Source organism: Ascidiella aspersa, chromosome 7, assembly GCF_963924565.1.
Source record: "Ascidiella aspersa chromosome 7, kaAscAspe10.2, whole genome shotgun sequence".
Classification (NCBI taxonomy): domain Eukaryota; kingdom Metazoa; phylum Chordata; class Ascidiacea; order Phlebobranchia; family Ascidiidae; genus Ascidiella; species Ascidiella aspersa.
In genome coordinates this window covers 28,299,039-28,317,615 of record NC_139453.1, presented here as the reverse complement: position 1 = coordinate 28,317,615, position 18,577 = coordinate 28,299,039, and the positions used below count along the sequence as shown (strand labels likewise).

General features: G+C 37.0%; 1 protein-coding gene across 1 annotated transcript in view; it reads right to left on the bottom strand.

Annotated features, from left to right (window-relative positions):
- Positions 1–18,577, bottom strand: part of LOC146138793 (xanthine dehydrogenase/oxidase-like) — a 33,511-nt gene that overhangs the window by 8,506 nt on the left and 6,428 nt on the right. The window contains exons 8-22 of the mRNA XM_083393632.1: positions 17,889–18,132; positions 17,536–17,687; positions 14,112–14,318; positions 11,453–11,637; positions 10,669–10,843; positions 10,191–10,274; positions 9,650–9,764; positions 7,919–8,103; positions 6,237–6,359; positions 5,777–5,883; positions 5,343–5,463; positions 4,370–4,497; positions 2,162–2,249; positions 1,488–1,615; positions 333–483 (exon numbers count right to left, since the gene is read on the bottom strand). Of these exons, the coding sequence (XP_083249758.1) occupies positions 333–483; positions 1,488–1,615; positions 2,162–2,249; positions 4,370–4,497; positions 5,343–5,463; positions 5,777–5,883; positions 6,237–6,359; positions 7,919–8,103; positions 9,650–9,764; positions 10,191–10,274; positions 10,669–10,843; positions 11,453–11,637; positions 14,112–14,318; positions 17,536–17,687; positions 17,889–18,132 (2,193 nt within the window). The remainder of the gene's footprint in view (positions 1–332; positions 484–1,487; positions 1,616–2,161; positions 2,250–4,369; positions 4,498–5,342; positions 5,464–5,776; positions 5,884–6,236; positions 6,360–7,918; positions 8,104–9,649; positions 9,765–10,190; positions 10,275–10,668; positions 10,844–11,452; positions 11,638–14,111; positions 14,319–17,535; positions 17,688–17,888; positions 18,133–18,577) is intronic.

Genomic DNA, 18,577 nt, shown 5'->3' with positions numbered 1-18,577 from the left:
GGTTCTCAAGCTTTTTGGCTTGCAACACCCTACATAAATTATAAATAGTTCGCGGCACGCTTGTTCGTATTTTTGCTAAGTTCTTCACTGTAACGTTACAATAAACAAGTAGTAAACAGCATATTAGCTGTGCAACTAGGTTGAAAAACAACTTTTTCATTTTTGGCACTTTTATAGTACACAAAAATTGTATTAAGCAGCTTACCAATAGAGCAAAAATTGGAATCCTTAAGAATTTGAACAATCTTTCGGCACCCTTAAGCTTTAAAAATGCCCCTCCCCCCCTACTTCGATGTATATTGGTATCGTTTGACAAGAACAAAAGTCTTTACCTTTTCGAGGGGAATTCCAAGTTCTTCTCCAACACGATTTATCCACGTTTCGGTCACAAACATTGCCTGGGGTCCTCCGAACCCCCTAAAAGCCGTGTTGGAAGCGATATTGGTGCGACAACAAACGCCCCTTAACCTCACGTTGGCTACACTGAAAAAAATAGGTGAAAAAGAGTTTTTTCATTTGTACAAGCAACGATTTTGACTTAGAAATGCTGGGCTTTAAAAAGATGCAGACTCGATGTTCCGCATTGTCCGGTTATTGGGTATTTCTCTGGTTTTTACGCGCCTCGTGGTTTAGAACGTGGTTTATTGTTGGTTTTCTTTCTTTTATTGTTTGTCTGGTATAAATATATGTTTTCGCCTTTAGTTGCAATACTATTGCCCTGAAGAAGATTGCCCGGATAGGTGGTCAAAACGTTGGCACTTTAATAAAATTTTGTAAAAACAATTACAAATCGACTTTGACTTTATTAGGAAAGTTGCTTTTTTTGATTATATAAAGTGCTTCAACCGGCGAATTTGCAACCGATTGGCGGACTTAATGTTTTAAACCAGGGATAACCAAACTTTTTTTTATAAAGGGGCAAGATAACTGTAAATATCAACTGTCGCGCCTTCCCTTGTTGAACGTAATTGTTTATGAAAGAAGGTTAGATGCGATAAATTTTCACCAAAATTTATACTGGTAAATGAAATTGCCGTTTAGTTTAAAAGTTCAAAAAAATTTATCTTTGTTTCGCATCCATAAAGTATCCATAACCGTATGTTAGGAATTAGGCGAGTTGTAGCCTACAAACGACAAAAGCAAAGTAACAAACATTTCAGATAAACTCGTTTGACCCAATCCATCAAAATCTACTGAGGCACCTTTAAACGTAAAGCTAAATTGGTTTATCTCTACTGTGTAGGTCAAAGCTGAATTGGCCCAGAGATTGGAATATGTCGTGGGCCGGAAGAGTTAAACCGGCGGACTGATTGGACCAGCGGATCGTAGTTTGGTTCTTGGTGCCCCCCCCGTTTTAAAGAACAAATAAACTGGATTTATTTTCAATCTATTAAGTAATATAACATTCACTTCGGAGTTTTAAGTTTTGAAATAAACTGCACTTATTACTCACTGCTATAGGAAATATCAAAGAAACCTGGACTTACTGATAACATCCGTCAGATCCGACAAGTGCTTTGCCCATCACGCTCGAGGAAAGATCGATCGAGTTTCCTCCGTTGTTGTAGAGTTCCACAATCAAGGACTTTACAGTTCCGTCGTTCATAAATCCAATCTGACCAATAAAGTTCGTATCATGAGTGCTTGAAAAGTTAAAGGTTATGTTCACTATTTTCTTATTAAAGGGATGCAAAAATGTCAAAACTTTAAACCTAAAAATCCCAAATAAACTCTCTAGTCGTAAAAACTGTAGGTGGTCTTTATGAACTTCAGCAATCAATGATCGGAGGACTTTTTGTTAAATATCATTTAATGTTTTTTTTTTTTGAAAACAGTCAATACCGCGTCAAAGATCAGCCCTAAATCTTGAAAGGCTGTTGTGGGCAAACTATAATACTGGAAGTGTTATGTACAATCTTGATATTATCCTTCTTCACCTTCATAACACTATGTTCTTTACTCTATGTCCCACATGTCATTCGGTTCCACGTAATTGAATATACCTAGGTTGATTAGATTTGTGACGTTTAAAAGCACACAAATGATCTTTACTATTTTACCTAAACCAGCACACTTAGAAATAAGAGTGTCAAGTCTTCAATATTTTGTAGAAAGTGTAACACGGGCAAAACCTTTTCTGCTACTTTAATTGAAGGTTTACCTTGTACTTTGCGTAGAAAGGATGTCGACCTCCGGTCATGGTCATGTCTTCCTTTCGCGAGAGCATGCAACGAACAGGACGACCACATCTGGATAAATGATAGTATTTACGAATATCGTTTAACCGGAGAGCTATCTGACAAATAGTTTAGTGATAGGACATCTTATATAAAACTAAGCCAACTGCCTAAAAATATTTTCAAATAAATTGCTGATGTTCGATCCAAGCGTATTTTCCATGTTTTTTCCCTGACGCTTGATTCAAGTTTATATTTTTTATAAACCTACCGGTGCACCTACAGAACTTAAAAAAACATGGCGACGCACTTCAAGAGATCGCGAAATATTCTCGAATTGCCTACAAGGTTTTTCAATCATCGACTTTAATGCTTAAGTGAGATACTTGTTATTAGAATCTTGATTTTTTTCAGTTACATCTCAGATTATTAGAACAGCTAACGTCAAATTTAATTCTTTAAATCTACGGCATGCCAAATGAGCTAAGGCGAAAAACAAGGTAAGAAATAGGTTTCATGCTTTTTTTCATTTCCCGTCACTAGGCCTGCATTAGCACTAGAGATGATAATTAATATCGGACATCTCGTGGCCGATACCTGATGCTGTTAGGTAGTATCGGTACTCGTCCGATACTAAGGTGGTATCGGTACCGATCCGATGCCAAACTAATAGAGCAATTTCAGATGTTTTCGATTCAACACCGTAACTGTACCTTGAAAGGTAACTTTTTAGAAAACACCGAAAAGCCATCGCAGTCTCGCCGAATCTGTCGATCTATGATGAAGCCGTAATCGTTGGTCATAAAGCAACTTCCGAGGGGCCAGATCACAGATGTTATTAAACACATATGTTGTGTGTGTCTTTCATTGATTGATACGGACTGATGATCCCCCAGTGTGAAGTTGCTTGTACTAACAAAATGTGCAAGTATTGGCGCATGGTTGTTTCTCGACTCGCTCCTCTCTGAGCCTGCATAGCTCAGTTGGTAGAGCGACGGTCCCGGCTTGACCGGAGGTCGTGAGTTCGAACCTCACTGCAGGCCAGTTGTTTTTCTGGCTTGCTCTGCTTGCATCGCACCCGATCCGACTCGTTTGGGTCGCTTCAAGCCGTCTTATAATTTCACTTCTTCGGCCTTAAAGCAGTCCCGTGGATGTCCACTGACCCACTGGTGGGTAAACTTGCCTGCTTTATGCCAACAGCTTATTCCACTCGGTTCATAGCACTCACGAATCTTCGTGAGTGTGATTCTACATTTTCGTATTTCCTAGTTATTCGTAAACTAAATATATTTTTGCTGTTTTTATTCGTTATTACTTAAGTCTTTGCATCATTCTCGGGTGAAATCGTTACCTTTGTGTAATGAAAAAGCAAAATATTGCGTTTCTCTATAGCCGCTTGCCAGTAAATCACACTCACGAAGATTCGTGAGTGCTATGAACCGAGTGGAATAAGCTGTTGGCATAAAGCAGGCAAGTTTACCCACCAGTGGGTCAGTGGACATCCACGGGACTGCTTTAAGGCCGAAGAAGTGAAATTATAAGACGGCTTGAAGCGACCTAAACGAGTCGGATCGGGTGCGGCGAGCCTGCGATGGCTTTTCGGTGTACTATTGATACGGAAGCCGTAATCGTTGGTCATAAAGCAACTTCCGAGGGGCCAGATCACAAATGTTATTAAACACATATGTTTGTGTATGTCTTTCCTAGTTGGAAACCACTGTATTTAATTAATAGTATACTCAATATCAAGCCTAATATAGGCCTATAATGTTGTCTGCAAAATTTGCTTGCTATATAATTACTTGGAGCATATGGTGGGGCAACTTTTAGAAGGTATCTCTTTAGAAAACAGTAGGTTTACAAATTAAAGCGATCCAAACTTACTCACGCTAAAGAAAATAATGGCCCAAGAACCTGGCAAACAGCCTTAGAACGTTTGAATTTCGTCTAAATTGCTTGTTTAAGCATGGTTATGATGTGGGAGCAAATATTTTTTAGACTTCCCTGTCTTGGTCAAAGCCATCAGATGATTATGTCTTATATTGTGGCGAAACATGGTTCTCTTTGAAATGACTTAGCTCGGTGAGCTAAGCAGACAGAAAAATTTAAAAAAAAATATTTTTTATGTTTTTAAATATTTTTCCATTTGCTGGCGGCAAATTGGTTATGGAACGCTGACTTGAACCACTTACTTATGAGCGGCGACAGCAGTAGGACAGGCCAAGAGCCAGAAACGAGTCTCCTTTCCACCGAAGCCGCCTCCAAGTCTCTTTACTCTCACTTGGATCTTGTTCCTATCCACACCCATCACTCCAGCCACCTGACGACAAAATGCATCGAGTAAATTAACACTTACACAATTACACAGTTAAAAGCTTTGAAAAAACACACATATAGCGTAAACGTAGAATGAGTGTCCAACCCATACGAAAGTAAACTTAAACTAGGTACAAATTAGTGAACCAAAAATCAGTTTGTTTGGATGTTGCATTATAAATTTATTTCGCTTTTGCATTTCTATCGACTGAAAGCGGTCTAAATGTATACCACCACTTTTCTTATTTAAGATTTAAAAAAAAAAAAAAAAAAAAAAACATTTTGAAAATAAGGATTTTTGTCAACCTTGAAATTTCTGATCTTCAAAAAAAGTATACATGAATTACATTTATTTTCATTTCTTATAACTTCGTTTAAACTATAGGTACTTCTAAATGTGAAAGCTACACACATATGTATGTTTATTACCAACCGTGATCTAGCCCCTCTGAACATGCTTATTGGCCAACGATTGTAGCCTACGTGTCATTAGTACACGAAAAGCCATCCCGGATCACAGAATCTGTCGATTAATGATGCAAGCAAGACAGGCTAGAAAAACAAATAGCCTGCTGTGGTGTGTTTTACACTCACGACTTCCGAGACGGTCGCTCTACCAACTCAACTAAGCTAAGCTTCACATGCTCCGAGGAAGTCGAGAAACGACCATAGCACCGTTGGCTGTTTCATCCTATTTGTAAAACTAGCCTGTGGTGAGGTTTGAACTCACAACCTCGGAAAACCGGGAATGTCGCTCTACAAACTGAGCTACATAGGCTCAGAGGGGAGCGAGTAGAAAAACAACGATACGGCATTACTTAACAACACAATGTTTTTGCTTGATCTTACGTCTTGTTGGCAAGCGGAGGGCGCCTGACTTGAAACAAAAACCTCCATTTCTCCTTCTTCTAGAAGAGGCTTTACCAAACAAGCTTGTGTCTCCAGGTAAAAATGTTCCTGGCCGTCAACGCTGCGTTAAAAAAATGAATTAAAAGTTGAAAATAAAATTACCTTTTCAAAAGTTAGAATATAAAAATTTTGATGCCTTTGGCAAAACCGGTTGTTGTTGTTTAGTGTGGACCAAGATTTTTCGGGATGCAACCAGAAGAGTGAAATGCGTCTAATTCAAATTCTAATCTAATTTTAGAGTTACTTGTGTGCTCCAATTCTAGTTCTAATCGAATTTGGATTTTACTAAAATTGCCACTTCGTCCAACGGCATTTTTAGCTCTTAGTAGAAACAAATGATTTGAATTAATATTTAATTTAACAGAATTACCAACCTGATTTCTCCATCTACCACGTGGTCACATGTTTTCACCGCATTCTCAGGATCTCCGCGCAAAAGGTTCATTGTCGGTTCGAAGAAGGACTTGTGCTTTATCGCATCCTAAAGTATTTCACACATTTTAAGTCAAGGAAGCTTTGCATGTTCATTGTTTCAAAAAACTGCTCTACTTTTGCCTTCCAATCTATACTTTAACGTTTTAACAAGGTTGCTTGGAGAGAAATTAACTTACTGAAATGTGTAGATTTAGTGACAGCCGAAATATTTTATAGATCAGATGGTGCTGGACAAATTGTAAACAAAAAAAATTGTTTAGACCAGGAGTCAAACTCGCAACCATGGGTAAACGCGACCACAGTACCTAAAATTAAGTTATCTAATGACTTTAATGATATACAAAAGAGTAGAGTTAGTTAAATTGAATTGTCGTTGATTGGCATTTCACAATGACTTACCTGTATAGTTATGATGAGTGGTTCAATGTCTTGGTATTGTACTTGGACGAGCATGGCGGCCCTTTGTGCGTGAGCTTGGCTGTCGGCCACCACAGCGCCGATCACTTGACCCACACAAGTCACCTGCACATAACAATATCTGGTCATTTAACAACAGTTAACCAGATTAAAAGGCGATTTTCATTCCCGATTACAGCTTTTTCGTAGCATTTGTATCACATAGCTTAATTCCGTGTGATATATGTAGACCTGCGGAGTTTAATTCGTAGAACTCGACTGTAGAACCTCAGAGGTGGTTAGTTTGATTTTTACCACAGGCCAAACTTTTCTGACGGCTAAACTTCTTGCTTGAAAACAAACGATCATCAGCAAACTGATTTAGATTAGTATTATTAGAGCATAATGTTTTTTACTCCCATTCAGCCGTTATGGTTATCCATTGCGAATTCTGCCGTGAGTAAACACAGTTACAATCATGCAGATGTTCAAGTGGTGCTTTTATTTATTGTTAGCTATAGTAGCCAAAACTTGTAGGCATTTACTGTTTAGATACACTATGCACCAGGGCTGCGGAGTCGGAGTCGGGACTCGGGACTCGAGGAGTCGGTTTGTTTTGCTGGAGTCGGACTCGGGACTCCAAGTAAAACTACCCGAGTCCCGAGTCTGACATGCGCAGTACCAAATTGCAAAGCTTATGGCCGCCAACTGGAAATTGTAAAGGTGAAATATCATATGGTGGAATATTTTCCAACCATGTATTGTGAATGAATGAATTATACGACACCCCTATAAGTGAATTGCTGAATATCCACTTTACTTTAGTTACCGGTACGTAAATTGGCGGAATACAGGCTGTAGAGTCTGGGCCGGACTCGGGACTCGACAAAATTGCACATTTGACCGGAGTCGGACACGGAACTCAGGTCGGACTCGGGTTTATTTTTTTGGCCGGAGTCGGACTCGGGTTATTTTTAACCGACTCCGCAGCCCTGCTATGCACGGATCTGTAATCTGGCATTGAATATGAATGTTAAAGTCAAGAAGAACGATTTAACGACATCCTCTTAAAGAGACGTTTCAATACGCACTTATATAAACATCATCATCGGTTAAATTTGAAATCTATTCAAACCTCACGTACTGTTTGTATTACATACAGATGTTCATGTGTTGTTTCATTTATTTTTATCTATAGCCAAAACTTTTTAAAAATTTGAAGTAGCAATTAGCAAAGCATAAGGTTACTGTCACTAGACGATAAAGAATCAATAGGCTACTTGGCTAGCTTCGAATTATCAGTTGATACGAACTAGGAAAGTAGGTTACCAATACCTAGAAAAGTAGACTAACATTGGCGCAACTTACTGTCCCGCCAACTGATGTATATTTTAATTGATAGCTTATTTATCCCCTAAAACGAGGAAATTTACCCCACTTTAAGAAAGGTTGTTATAAAAGGAACTGCTTACTTATGAGTTTTGATGTGGTTAAGCTGTATAATCATCCAAACACAGATTGATAGTAGCTTATTTATCCCCTAAAACGAGGAAATTTACCCCAGGTTAAGAAAGGTTGTTATAAAAGGAACTGCTTACTTATGAGTGGTTAAGCTGTATAATTATCCAAACACATATTGATAGTTCAAGTTCAACAGATTTGTTTTGTAAACATAGAAATCTAACCTTCTCGTTCGCAAACACAGATTCATCATCGATGTCTTCGCATATCGTCACACCATTGCGTCCGGGTACGTCGCGATGGTCCACGTACGTCACAAATCCAGGTGACGTCATAGCTTGCGTGACGTCAACGTTCCGGATGAGTGCGTGCGGTCTAGTGCTCGTGACCAAGGCAAGGTAGAGTTCGTCTGAATGAAGCGGAATTATGGAGCATAATGGCTGGAGGTTGTAGAAAGACGTAGTAATTATATAAGAAGGCCATACAGAAGTAGGTAGCATTTTGAACGTTTGAAATGTCTTTTTTGTTTTTTTTTCTCACAGTTACTACTACTAGTATGTTTAAAATGAATCAAAAGATAAATAAATTATTTATTTTCAACCCTTTTCTTCGTCATCAACATGTGTCTATGTCGAAAATGAATCAAGATTTATACGAAACGTTCAGAATGATTCCTACTAATGTAAGATGATTTAGATAGAAGACGCCTACGTTTCAAAGATATACTGGAAGCTAAACAAAAACGGGGTTAAATAACAATAGCAAGCAAAACAAAAGTGTGAATTCCTAACTACCATGAAGATGTGGTTTAATTAATAGACATAATCACAAAACCGTTTATCTTACACCTAGTGAAAAAAATGTAAGCACTTTCGTAGAAACATAAATTGTGGTAGGGTAGTGACACGGTGATAAAAATGATTCACCTTGTTAAAATATTGACAAAATTATTTTAATGTCTTGCAAGAATAACTGCTGACATGACATTCAATAACACCTGCCTAAGTACTAAAAGTAATGCTGTACTTATTTTGAATTACACAAGGATTGTGACAATTTTTTGATTCCTAGTTTTAAAAAGTTTACATCTTGTCATGTTCAAATAATCGCTGGCGAACAGGTACTAACAAAAAATATAATAATTAAACTTGCCAAAGGCTGTCATGTAAAATTTCGGTTTCTCGACTTGCTTCTTTATGAGTCTGTGTAACTAATTCGGCCAAACTAAAGTCCGGTATGACCGAAGATCATGAGCTAGAACCACACAAAACAAGCCAGTCGTTTTTTACACTGCCTTGCCTGAATCATTGATCGACTGATTCAGTTAATCTGTAGAGGGCTTCGGTCTATTATGATACGTAAGTTGTTATCCTAGATCACAAAGCAACTTCGGAATGGTTAGAACCGATACCTGTAACATATAACTATAAACTCGAGACAAACTTCAGCACAACGATAAAACGTTCCACTTGGGGACTTCTTGTGGTTTGCATAGAGCAGCGGTCTTGTGGTTTGCATAGAGCAGCGGTTCTTAACCAGCGGGCCATGGCTCACTGGTGGGCCATAAAAACATTTGAGGTGGGGCACAGACCAATTTGAAAAGATAGATTTAGTTTCATTTGTGTCACTATATTGAATTTTAAAGGAATAAGGACTTGGGGAGGAATGGAAGGAAAGTAAATGAATGTAAATTTATTGTTCAGAAGCAAGTACCTCACTAATGCACGGTTGAATAAATAATCTGTTTTGAACTATGTTCTGCTGTGTTTTGTTCTAAACCTATTTTACAGTTTTTTCTTTCATAAAAATTTATTGGGCCGCATAATTTTTATGCAACGTAGATGGGCCACGATAGATAAAAGGCTGAGGACCACTGGCATAGAGGAATACCAAAAGCATAGCATGCCTGTAGACTGTGCGGAAAATTTTAAGCTGAAAATCAAGCACTTTTTTACCTCTGTATTTTGGCATATCGTCGACGTAAATAGCTTCTCCAGTCACGTGTTTGTCTCCAGAAAAATGCTTAACAGGTCGACCAACTATATCTTCCATATCTTGCTCCGCTGGAACCTTAAAAGGGGTGGCTTAGCTTTTTACAAATACAAATTGGACAATTTGGTTGTAAAAGCTATAAGCAATATCAATAAAATGATTTAGGCCTACCTTACCTTATAATTTTTTTGGAGGTCATATTACCTTTTAAAAGATATGATACTAATTTCAATATATAATAGACATTAGGAATAAAGAAATTTTTTTATCAATGAACAACAACTGTTTGTATTCGTTTTTTTATCGAAGGAATATATCAATTTAAGAGGATAACGATAAAGCACCCACTTTTAATTTTTCTAAAAAAAATAACAAAGATTAATGCAATGTGTCAACTCCAGTCTTTGATTTTGTTTCTGTGTGCTTATTTCTGAAACGTGCGCAACTTACTTATCGCTCAAAGTATATATTTTAAAACTCTATAGGACATTAACCGTCACTTACCTCCTGCCAGGTCTGTGTTCCAATGCTACCTGTGGGGTGTGATTGATGACAAATAGCTGACAAGTCATGCTTCTTAATCTCTACCTTCAAAAGCGTTCAGAAAGCAGAAATAAAGGTTGCAGTTATGAAAACGTTGCAATTATGTTTTAACACACTTTTTAAAAGACGCATTTTATATTGTTACTCATCCAAGGTCTGGTAAAGTGTATTTAAGAGCTTTATGGAGCAGCAGTTGTCGCGAATTGCCGTGGGCTAAATTCCTATTCTCACTTAAACACCACTGTTTAAAAATGGCGTATTTGCTACGGTGATAAATATTTGGTTAAATCAAGAGAAATTTTAAAACCGTTCAACCAATTTTTGATTAAAAAATACAGGATTCCTCAACTTCAACAGAATAATTTTTTTATCAATTATAAATTGCACGTTAATTCGATTTTGACAACCCTGTCTTGGAGTCAAACTTATAATAGGCTACCTTTATTATGCCATCTCGGATGAGAGAGTTCTTGACGTGCAGAAAGAACTTGAAGAAGAAGCCGACCACCAGCGCCTCCCTGTACTCCACCATTCCTCCGGGAGCATTGAGAGGAAGAGCAAAGTCATCCGCGATCCAGCGCTGAAAGTCCTCCAGCAAGTCCTCATCCCACATCCTGAATAAATTAAGAATGCAAAGATTGGGGTGTGTTAACGAAAGCATTAACGTTTTCATAACTTTTTCTTCTGAAAGCGGTTTGTCAATAATTGGTCACTCCAATTTTAAAGAGTAGAAAATTATCAATGCTAAGTCATTAAAAATTTAAATACAGGATTATTACCTTCAAAACAGCACATCGTATATCAGTTAATAATTTGTCAAGTGGGAAAGTAATTTCACATTGGGTCGGGCTTACCTTATTGAGTCAAATGGCTGGTTTGAAATTAGGTGATTTTATTAAGCATTTTTTTTGGTAAAATTGGTCTAATCTTCTTAATCTTTCAAGTAAAACAATTTGCATTTTTGTTACATTTAGTTTTTAGTTATTGTTTGTAAAATCTGGCCAAACGTTTTTAGTTTAACGTTCTATTTGATATCAGCGTTTACTTGACTTGGAGTTGATTGGCTCTAATTATGACTTTTCTGGGACTTGACTTGGGAAACTGATGACTTGGAGTGGGACTTGACTTGTTATTTTTAGAAAAGACTTGACTGACTATGGCCTTAAGGAATTTAAAATTTAATTGTTTACAAAACTGGCAATACGTATTAATTTAGCCTTTACCTTCCTTGCATGTTTTTCTTTGTGTTTAAGGGCATGGTGGTGGTGGCGGCCATTCCACCGAAGGCCGACACGAACTTTTCCACTTTGCAGCTTCCCGGATGGAAGACGACACGCATCGCTGCGTTCACGATCGCGATGTCGTCATCGCGTCGCTTCGATTGTTTGAAGGCGCGAAAGTACTCGTTCTGGTTACGTCGAGAAACGTTTGGTAGTGAAACGTTGAGGCGGAATAGATTCAACAAATAAGAATATCAACGCCCATACAAAAGTAGGTATCATTTCGAACGTTTAGAACAGTGGGGTCCAACTGCAGTCCCGCAAGTTCCACTTTTTTGGCCCGCGAACTGATAGTCAGCTTTGCTTCAATCTGGCAATTTCACTTTAATTTTTGTTTCTTTGTTATTTTAAATGACAACAAAATTGGTGAATGATCCTTTGTGATGCATAACAATACAACTTTGTTCAAAAATAAAACATCGACCTCACAAGTCCAATTGATCAATAAATTATGTGGCAAATTTGCCAAATTTGGTGTTGAAATTATAAGGCAATATTTCCAAACCAAATAATAGTGTTCTTTTCCATGAAATGACCTAAAATCCGATCTAGTAGGGAAAAATCGGAAGCAAAATATCTCCAATGATTTTAGGTTGGCTATTTTTAAAGGTTCAACTGGTCGTTTTTACCATAAACACATGATTTAGTAAGTATTGAAGTTGTATTGGTATTTATGCTTAAACATACTATTTTAACATCCACGTTGTTAGCTCAATGAAAACTGGAGCAAAACTGAAAAGTGTTTTCCGTATTTAATACATTTTAAAATTGAGTAAATTTTACATTTCGTTTCTTAAAAACCACGGTAGGCAGATCTGTTGCAAACTTACGAAATATAAAATCTACATTTTAAACATCGCCAATTTTGTGTTTAAGGAATAAAATCTAAGGAATCGAATAGCGTCCATTTGTTTGAATAAAGATTAGTTATCCCAGCATTTCGAACAATCTCGTTTGGACAGTCGTTAAGTTGTTTTCTCGAAGACATCTACTTTATCATTAAAGTGCGTAGCCCAGTTCTTAAAAAAAGCAGGCCTAGATGTTAAACGAGGTCATTTTAAACTCACTCTAGTTAGTTTTATTACCAGTTTTTTGAAATTGTGACTCCCGTTGAATTTAATCATCTTTAGTAAACAATCCAATATTTGTAGAATGGTAATCTTATGGCGTTTATAAATGGACAATGTAAACATGCCAATGAGGTAAATTAAGGACGAAGGAGACGACTTACATTTTGTTTTGATGTTTACATCGTCCAGTCAACTTATTTACCTTTCAAGTATTTAGGAGATACGCGTCCAGTCAAACCTCCTTAGTAAATATTTTTCGGTGGGTGCGTCCAGTTATCTTAATTATCAGTAAATACCTCGTCATGGTACTATTTACTTTGTCCGAACCAATAAACTGTGACCCAAATTTGATGTTTTTTTATGCTTTTGTGGGGTTCATTCAGCCCGAGTAAAAAATAAACTCCTTGGTGAAATGGTTGTCTGAGAAATGAATCTTTACAACAGGGGTTCTTGAACTAAGGTACATGGACCCCTTGGGGGTACGTGAACTAGTTATAGGGGGTCCATGAAGGCCTAATTAAAATGTTAGTTTATTGTTTAAAAGTAAATATTTTTTTAAAGAAAAGAGTTAAATCAAAAGTAAAATGTTTTTGCACTGATGTGTTTAGACTCTTATTTCACTTACACATTTTTTTGGCCGAAGTCAGCAGATTTTTGATGTTTAAATTTTTTTCCTACCGTCTTCCACGCGAAGCAAAAAAAAATAGGGATCCGCGGTAAAAAAGATTAAGAACCCTTGCTTTACAACAATAGTGCTCTTCGTATATTAATTCCTGCTATAACAAAGTACTAAGCGTAAAAATAATCAAACTTTCGATCTGCGGTCTAGTATTGTAGAATCATGCATTTTGTATAGAAACCGTCTTAGGACTGTGCGCACTGCGGTTCTTCGAAACGCAAAACCAATAAACTCTGAACACGTCAACCAGCAAAGTCGCCGACAAAAAAATAATACGTGCAAAGATTCAGTTATACTCATAACTAGCAAAATTGTAATACCCCTGTCAAGTCGTGGTATCGGTATTTGTCCGTAACTAGGGTGGCATCGGGTGTCAATTCATCATACCAAATTAAATTTTGGAATTTCAGACATGATTTGGGATACAAAGCAGCGATTGTACCTTGATAGGTAAGTTAATACAAATAGTAGGAAAACAATGGTAAGTTAAAGCTAAAGCAAATGTTGGACTAACAAACGAAAATTTCAACGATTCATTTTCATTTGATTTATACAGTCGCTACCAGGATCGGAATACTCATTGCTTAAAATATCGGGTATCGAAATTAAATGTCAACTATCGGAAATTCCTACTCATTAACTAATAGTTACCCAAAGCTCCTAATATAACAAAAATTTTTTTTTTCCTTTATTGCAACTTTAAGTTCATAAACTCAAGCGTATGTTTCAATTGAAACAACTCCGGGGGCTGCAATGCTACCCCAAGAGTTTTATCATTTTCAAGCAATGTTTAGTAAACAAAAAATTAACTTTGACATTAAATGACATTTTCAATCCCTTTAGAAGAACTTACCTTTTTATTGAAGGGAACGTGAATGGAGATGAGCAGCTCTCCTCTCTGTGCGCACGTGCTCCGATACTTGGGGAAGAAGTGATCATCCATCTTGACCCTGCGATCTCCGCGTCCATCGAGTCTGAACGTTGCCACGCTCTCGTTCGCCATCAGGATCGGATTCAGGTCCGAGATTGGACTCGCCGTCATCACATTACCTCCCATCGCCTTCAACAACATAGAGGTAGATTTAATGTTGCGCAGTGCTCCTTAACCTGTAGACAACTGCACAGTGCCTCCTATCGCCTGAAAACAATGCACTATTAGGTTAGATGATATCGCTAGTTACAGTTCTTTCTTTAGAAAAGCAATTCGGGACAAATTCCTTCTTCCAATCGCCTGTGAGAACAGGATTAGGCTACATTACATAGTCCTACCTTATTTGGTTAGCTGATGCAAATTTAATACCTTAGGGCCATTTTTGGTCAGTGGCAAATAAATAATACCGCTGAATTGATTTTCGATAAACCTCGTATATCAAATAGTACAGGGGTAATCTTAAATGTAGCGATGGCCCCCCAAATATTTATAAATATTTTACTCTTAATAATTGTTTTTTTTAGCATTTATGAGCAGTACCACAACAGTCAATCACTGGCATGCCACACCTTCAATTGTCATGCATTGTTTCGTCACAAACGACGTAGTTAATATAACGTTTGCTATACAATAATGTAGTTATACTACTTCATTCAGTTTTTGCTCTTTGACTCTTTTTTGACTATTGCGTTAACACTCAGTCAGTTGCTGCTCGAAACGGTTGCTAACATTGTTATTTGTGTTCGTTGCGGCAGTTTATACAATGGTAAAAGCTAAACCAAAAATTCCAACTTTTTGCCCCCCCAAAATTTTCGGCTTGCTGTGCCACTGTCTCGACGATGTTTTTAAATCTCTGTTTTGCTCGTGGAACCAGTTTCATACACCGTATAAAACGTAACTCGGCATTATTTTTTGTGCCCAATAACCAACCCATTTATTTGTTTACCGTGAGCTTAGCTTAGAGCAAGCGCAAATAAGGCATTGTGTTTTACGCTAAAATACTCGCACCTCAATTTCCGATATTTTCATTGAAAATGTTTTTTTCGACATTTTTTAAGTGTTCGTCAATTGAGAACAATTAAAGAGAGTTATTTTGATTGACAGTTATAGTGAATTATTTTGTTGGAATCCGCTAATGCTGCGACGTTAGAATTTTGTAGGTATGTTCATTGCTTTTTTTAAGGTGTTACATCTGTCATAATGTTCCACACAAGTATAAAAAGGTGATAATAGGTAAGAATGTTATCCACTTTGATCTTTATTGTATTTTACTCCAATCATTCATAACGAAAAAAACACTTTTAGAACTGTGAACAAGTTAGACAATGAATGTCAAAGACAAAAAGGTCGTGTAAAGATGATATTACGTCATCGTATTATCATCATCAGTTACAGCAAACAAATCATATTTTCAATAGTCTTGTTCAGTGTTTTTTTAAGGTGTTTTGGGGTCCCCCAAATTTCTCCAGCGGTTTTCCAAATTTTGGACTTGCAACTTTTTGGTATTTAAATGAAACACTTGCGGTCTCTTAAAACTACTTAGCGGTCTCCCAAACCAAACCTTAAAAAAACCCTGAGTATGTTTATATGGGTTAGAATCAATTTACACACGAACATGCCTCGCCACTGTTTGGGCCGCATCAACAACTACCTGGCCAGTATGTTTAGTGTGCCGAATCACCTGTGTACATAAAGCACTTATCATAGGGCGTTGTGAGGTTGTATGTTTAGCCTACTTTATCTAAAATCGAGTAGACACGTTGTACTAGGTCAGGGATGGCAAACCACTGTCCCGCGAATCACGAAGTGACCCACCACAGATTTTTAATGACCCACTTGTCTCTCAAGAAATACCGAAATGTTATCAATCATTTTCATGAAAGAACATATATAAAAAAAAACAGTTCTTCGTTAGATAAAACTATACTGTTTAAATCAGGGCTGGCAAATCTATGGGTCGTGCAAAGTGTTTAGGGGGTGACGAGTAGGCCTACATTAACTGCACTTTAACAAATCGGTGTAGAAAAGCAGACAACTAAAAGCATTTTGTTGATTGCTGTAAAACGTATCGGGTGGTGATCCTTTGAGGAAAACTATGAATTCGCGGCCTAAAAGTTCTAAAAAACACTGGTTAAACCAATAAAAAATGCTGAAAAGCTTTCTGCTGAACTCCTGTAATCCAAAAAAATGCTGCAGCATATGTTAACTATTTAGCTTATTAATATTTGTGGGATTTCGAATTTGGACATCATCCAAAAATCTTGATTTGCCAACCCCGACAATAATACTTTAAACGACGCAGCAGAGTTTCGCAAAAAATTACCAAATAATTAAATGTATGACCCACTTGTGCATCTTTGTAAGGATTAAAGTGGTGTTTGTGCCCCGCGGGTCAGTGGTTCGCCATCCCTGTACTAGACTATATTTGTTTACTTGAGAGAAATACTAGGCAATCTGGCGGGAAACCAATATTAAGCGCCGCGTTTCGAATGTTAGTTATAAGATAAAGAATGCTTATATATTTTTTTTTGTAATACAGCGTTAAAGCAATGTTAACAAATTTTAATTAATCCGATATATGCACAATTTATCAACTAAGGTTCGCTGAGTTTAAAATAAAAATACAGTTTACTTTAGAAAGATCATCCCCCGGTATTTTTTATCAAGTTATAAAAATATTTGTAAAATGACATTAATTATTTTGCTTCTAAATGAACTCTCAAAAAGAGCTACCTTTACACAATTTTTTTTTTCAAAAAGACAAAAATTTAATTGAATTAATTTTAATTGGTTGATTCTATATCTATACATCTTACTTGGACCTCCAACAACATTTTTACAACTATTTTTTGAACGATGTCAGATGCTTGATCTTTTATTTTGATATTAATACAAAATGAAGTCAGGCCTATTTGCAGTGTTGTTAACAAGTCTTTTCAAAAATGACTTAAGTCGCAGTCAAGTAAAATAAATTAAGTCCAAGTCAAGTATTTTTCAATAAATCACAAGTCAAGTTCCAGTCAAGTCATAAATTCCAAGTCAAGTTTTATCACAAAAAGTAATCGTTAAACTACTAAAATTGGTAACTAGCTCGATTACGAGCAATAAAACAACTAATTATAACAAAAAACGCAACACATAGCAAGCAAATGGTTTTATATAGACAAATTAAGATAAGTATGACCGAATTTTATAAAAAAAACTGCTTAATGAAACACATCATTTTAACCCGAATCATTTGTCCGAAAGACTTAAGTCATTTTTCCCAAATACTTGACTAAAGTAAAAAAAATAGTGACTAAGGTGAACTTAAACTCGTCCTAGTGGTATTTTGCCTCACACTCACCGCCACGTTTCGTATCTGATCTCCAGCAAAGAGCAGGAGCATGTCCAAGGTGGCTTGCATCCACTGCACTCGATGTGGATCGGAGGAGCGGATCAAAGCAGCCAGTTCCTCCTGGAGATTGCTTAAAGTACAGCAAGATCCAATATCGATCCCTGAAGAAGTTAAAATCAATTTGTAATTTTACGACAGCTATTCCTCCTAGGCTGTGAGATAACGAATAAATGGGGGTTAGATAGGAAAATTAAAGCTTTTTATATTTGTATGGAACACGACAGATGTTAATTTAATTAAACACTACGTAACACATTCGAAGCTAATACTTTAATAATTTGATATTTTTACGAATCAAGCACCTTCTTCTCCGACTGTGATCATCTGCAGACTTTTCACACCGGTTGGTGCGATAATGACGGGGAAGCACCGACCCTTGACCCCCGTCTCGACCCCCACCTCGGTGTTGCCGTTCACCAGTTGCGCGTCCGGGTATTTCCCCCTCAGCTCGGTCAGCTGGTCGAGTGACGTAGGCCGGAACCACGTGACTCGCTCGCCGACGAACGTCAGAGACCTGGAGTCAAAAGTTTCTTTCTTGGCGCTGATCTGTGGTTAATTGAACAAGGTTGTAAGAAACAAGCAGTGGTGTGAGTGTTGACATGCGAAATGTGTTAGACTTAGACAGTGTTATAATGACTTAAGTCACTATTTTCAAATACTTTAATTTGACATAAGTCTTTTGGGCAAAATTACCTGACTTAACATAAGTCTTTTAGCAAATGACTTTTTTTTTTTTTTTTTTAAGCATTTTTCTAAAAAATGAACTATTTATCCTAATTTTTGCACATAAAACAATTTGCTTGCCCTCTATTGACTTTTTGGTATTTTTTTGTCAATGTATTATTCGTAATCGGACGAGTTTACCCAATTTTAATAGCTTAACATGTAATTTGTATGACAAGGTCTTGACTTGAAATTAATTTGCTTTAATTGTGACTTGACTGGGACGTGACGTGTTATTTATTCGAAAGGACTTGTTAATAACTGAATT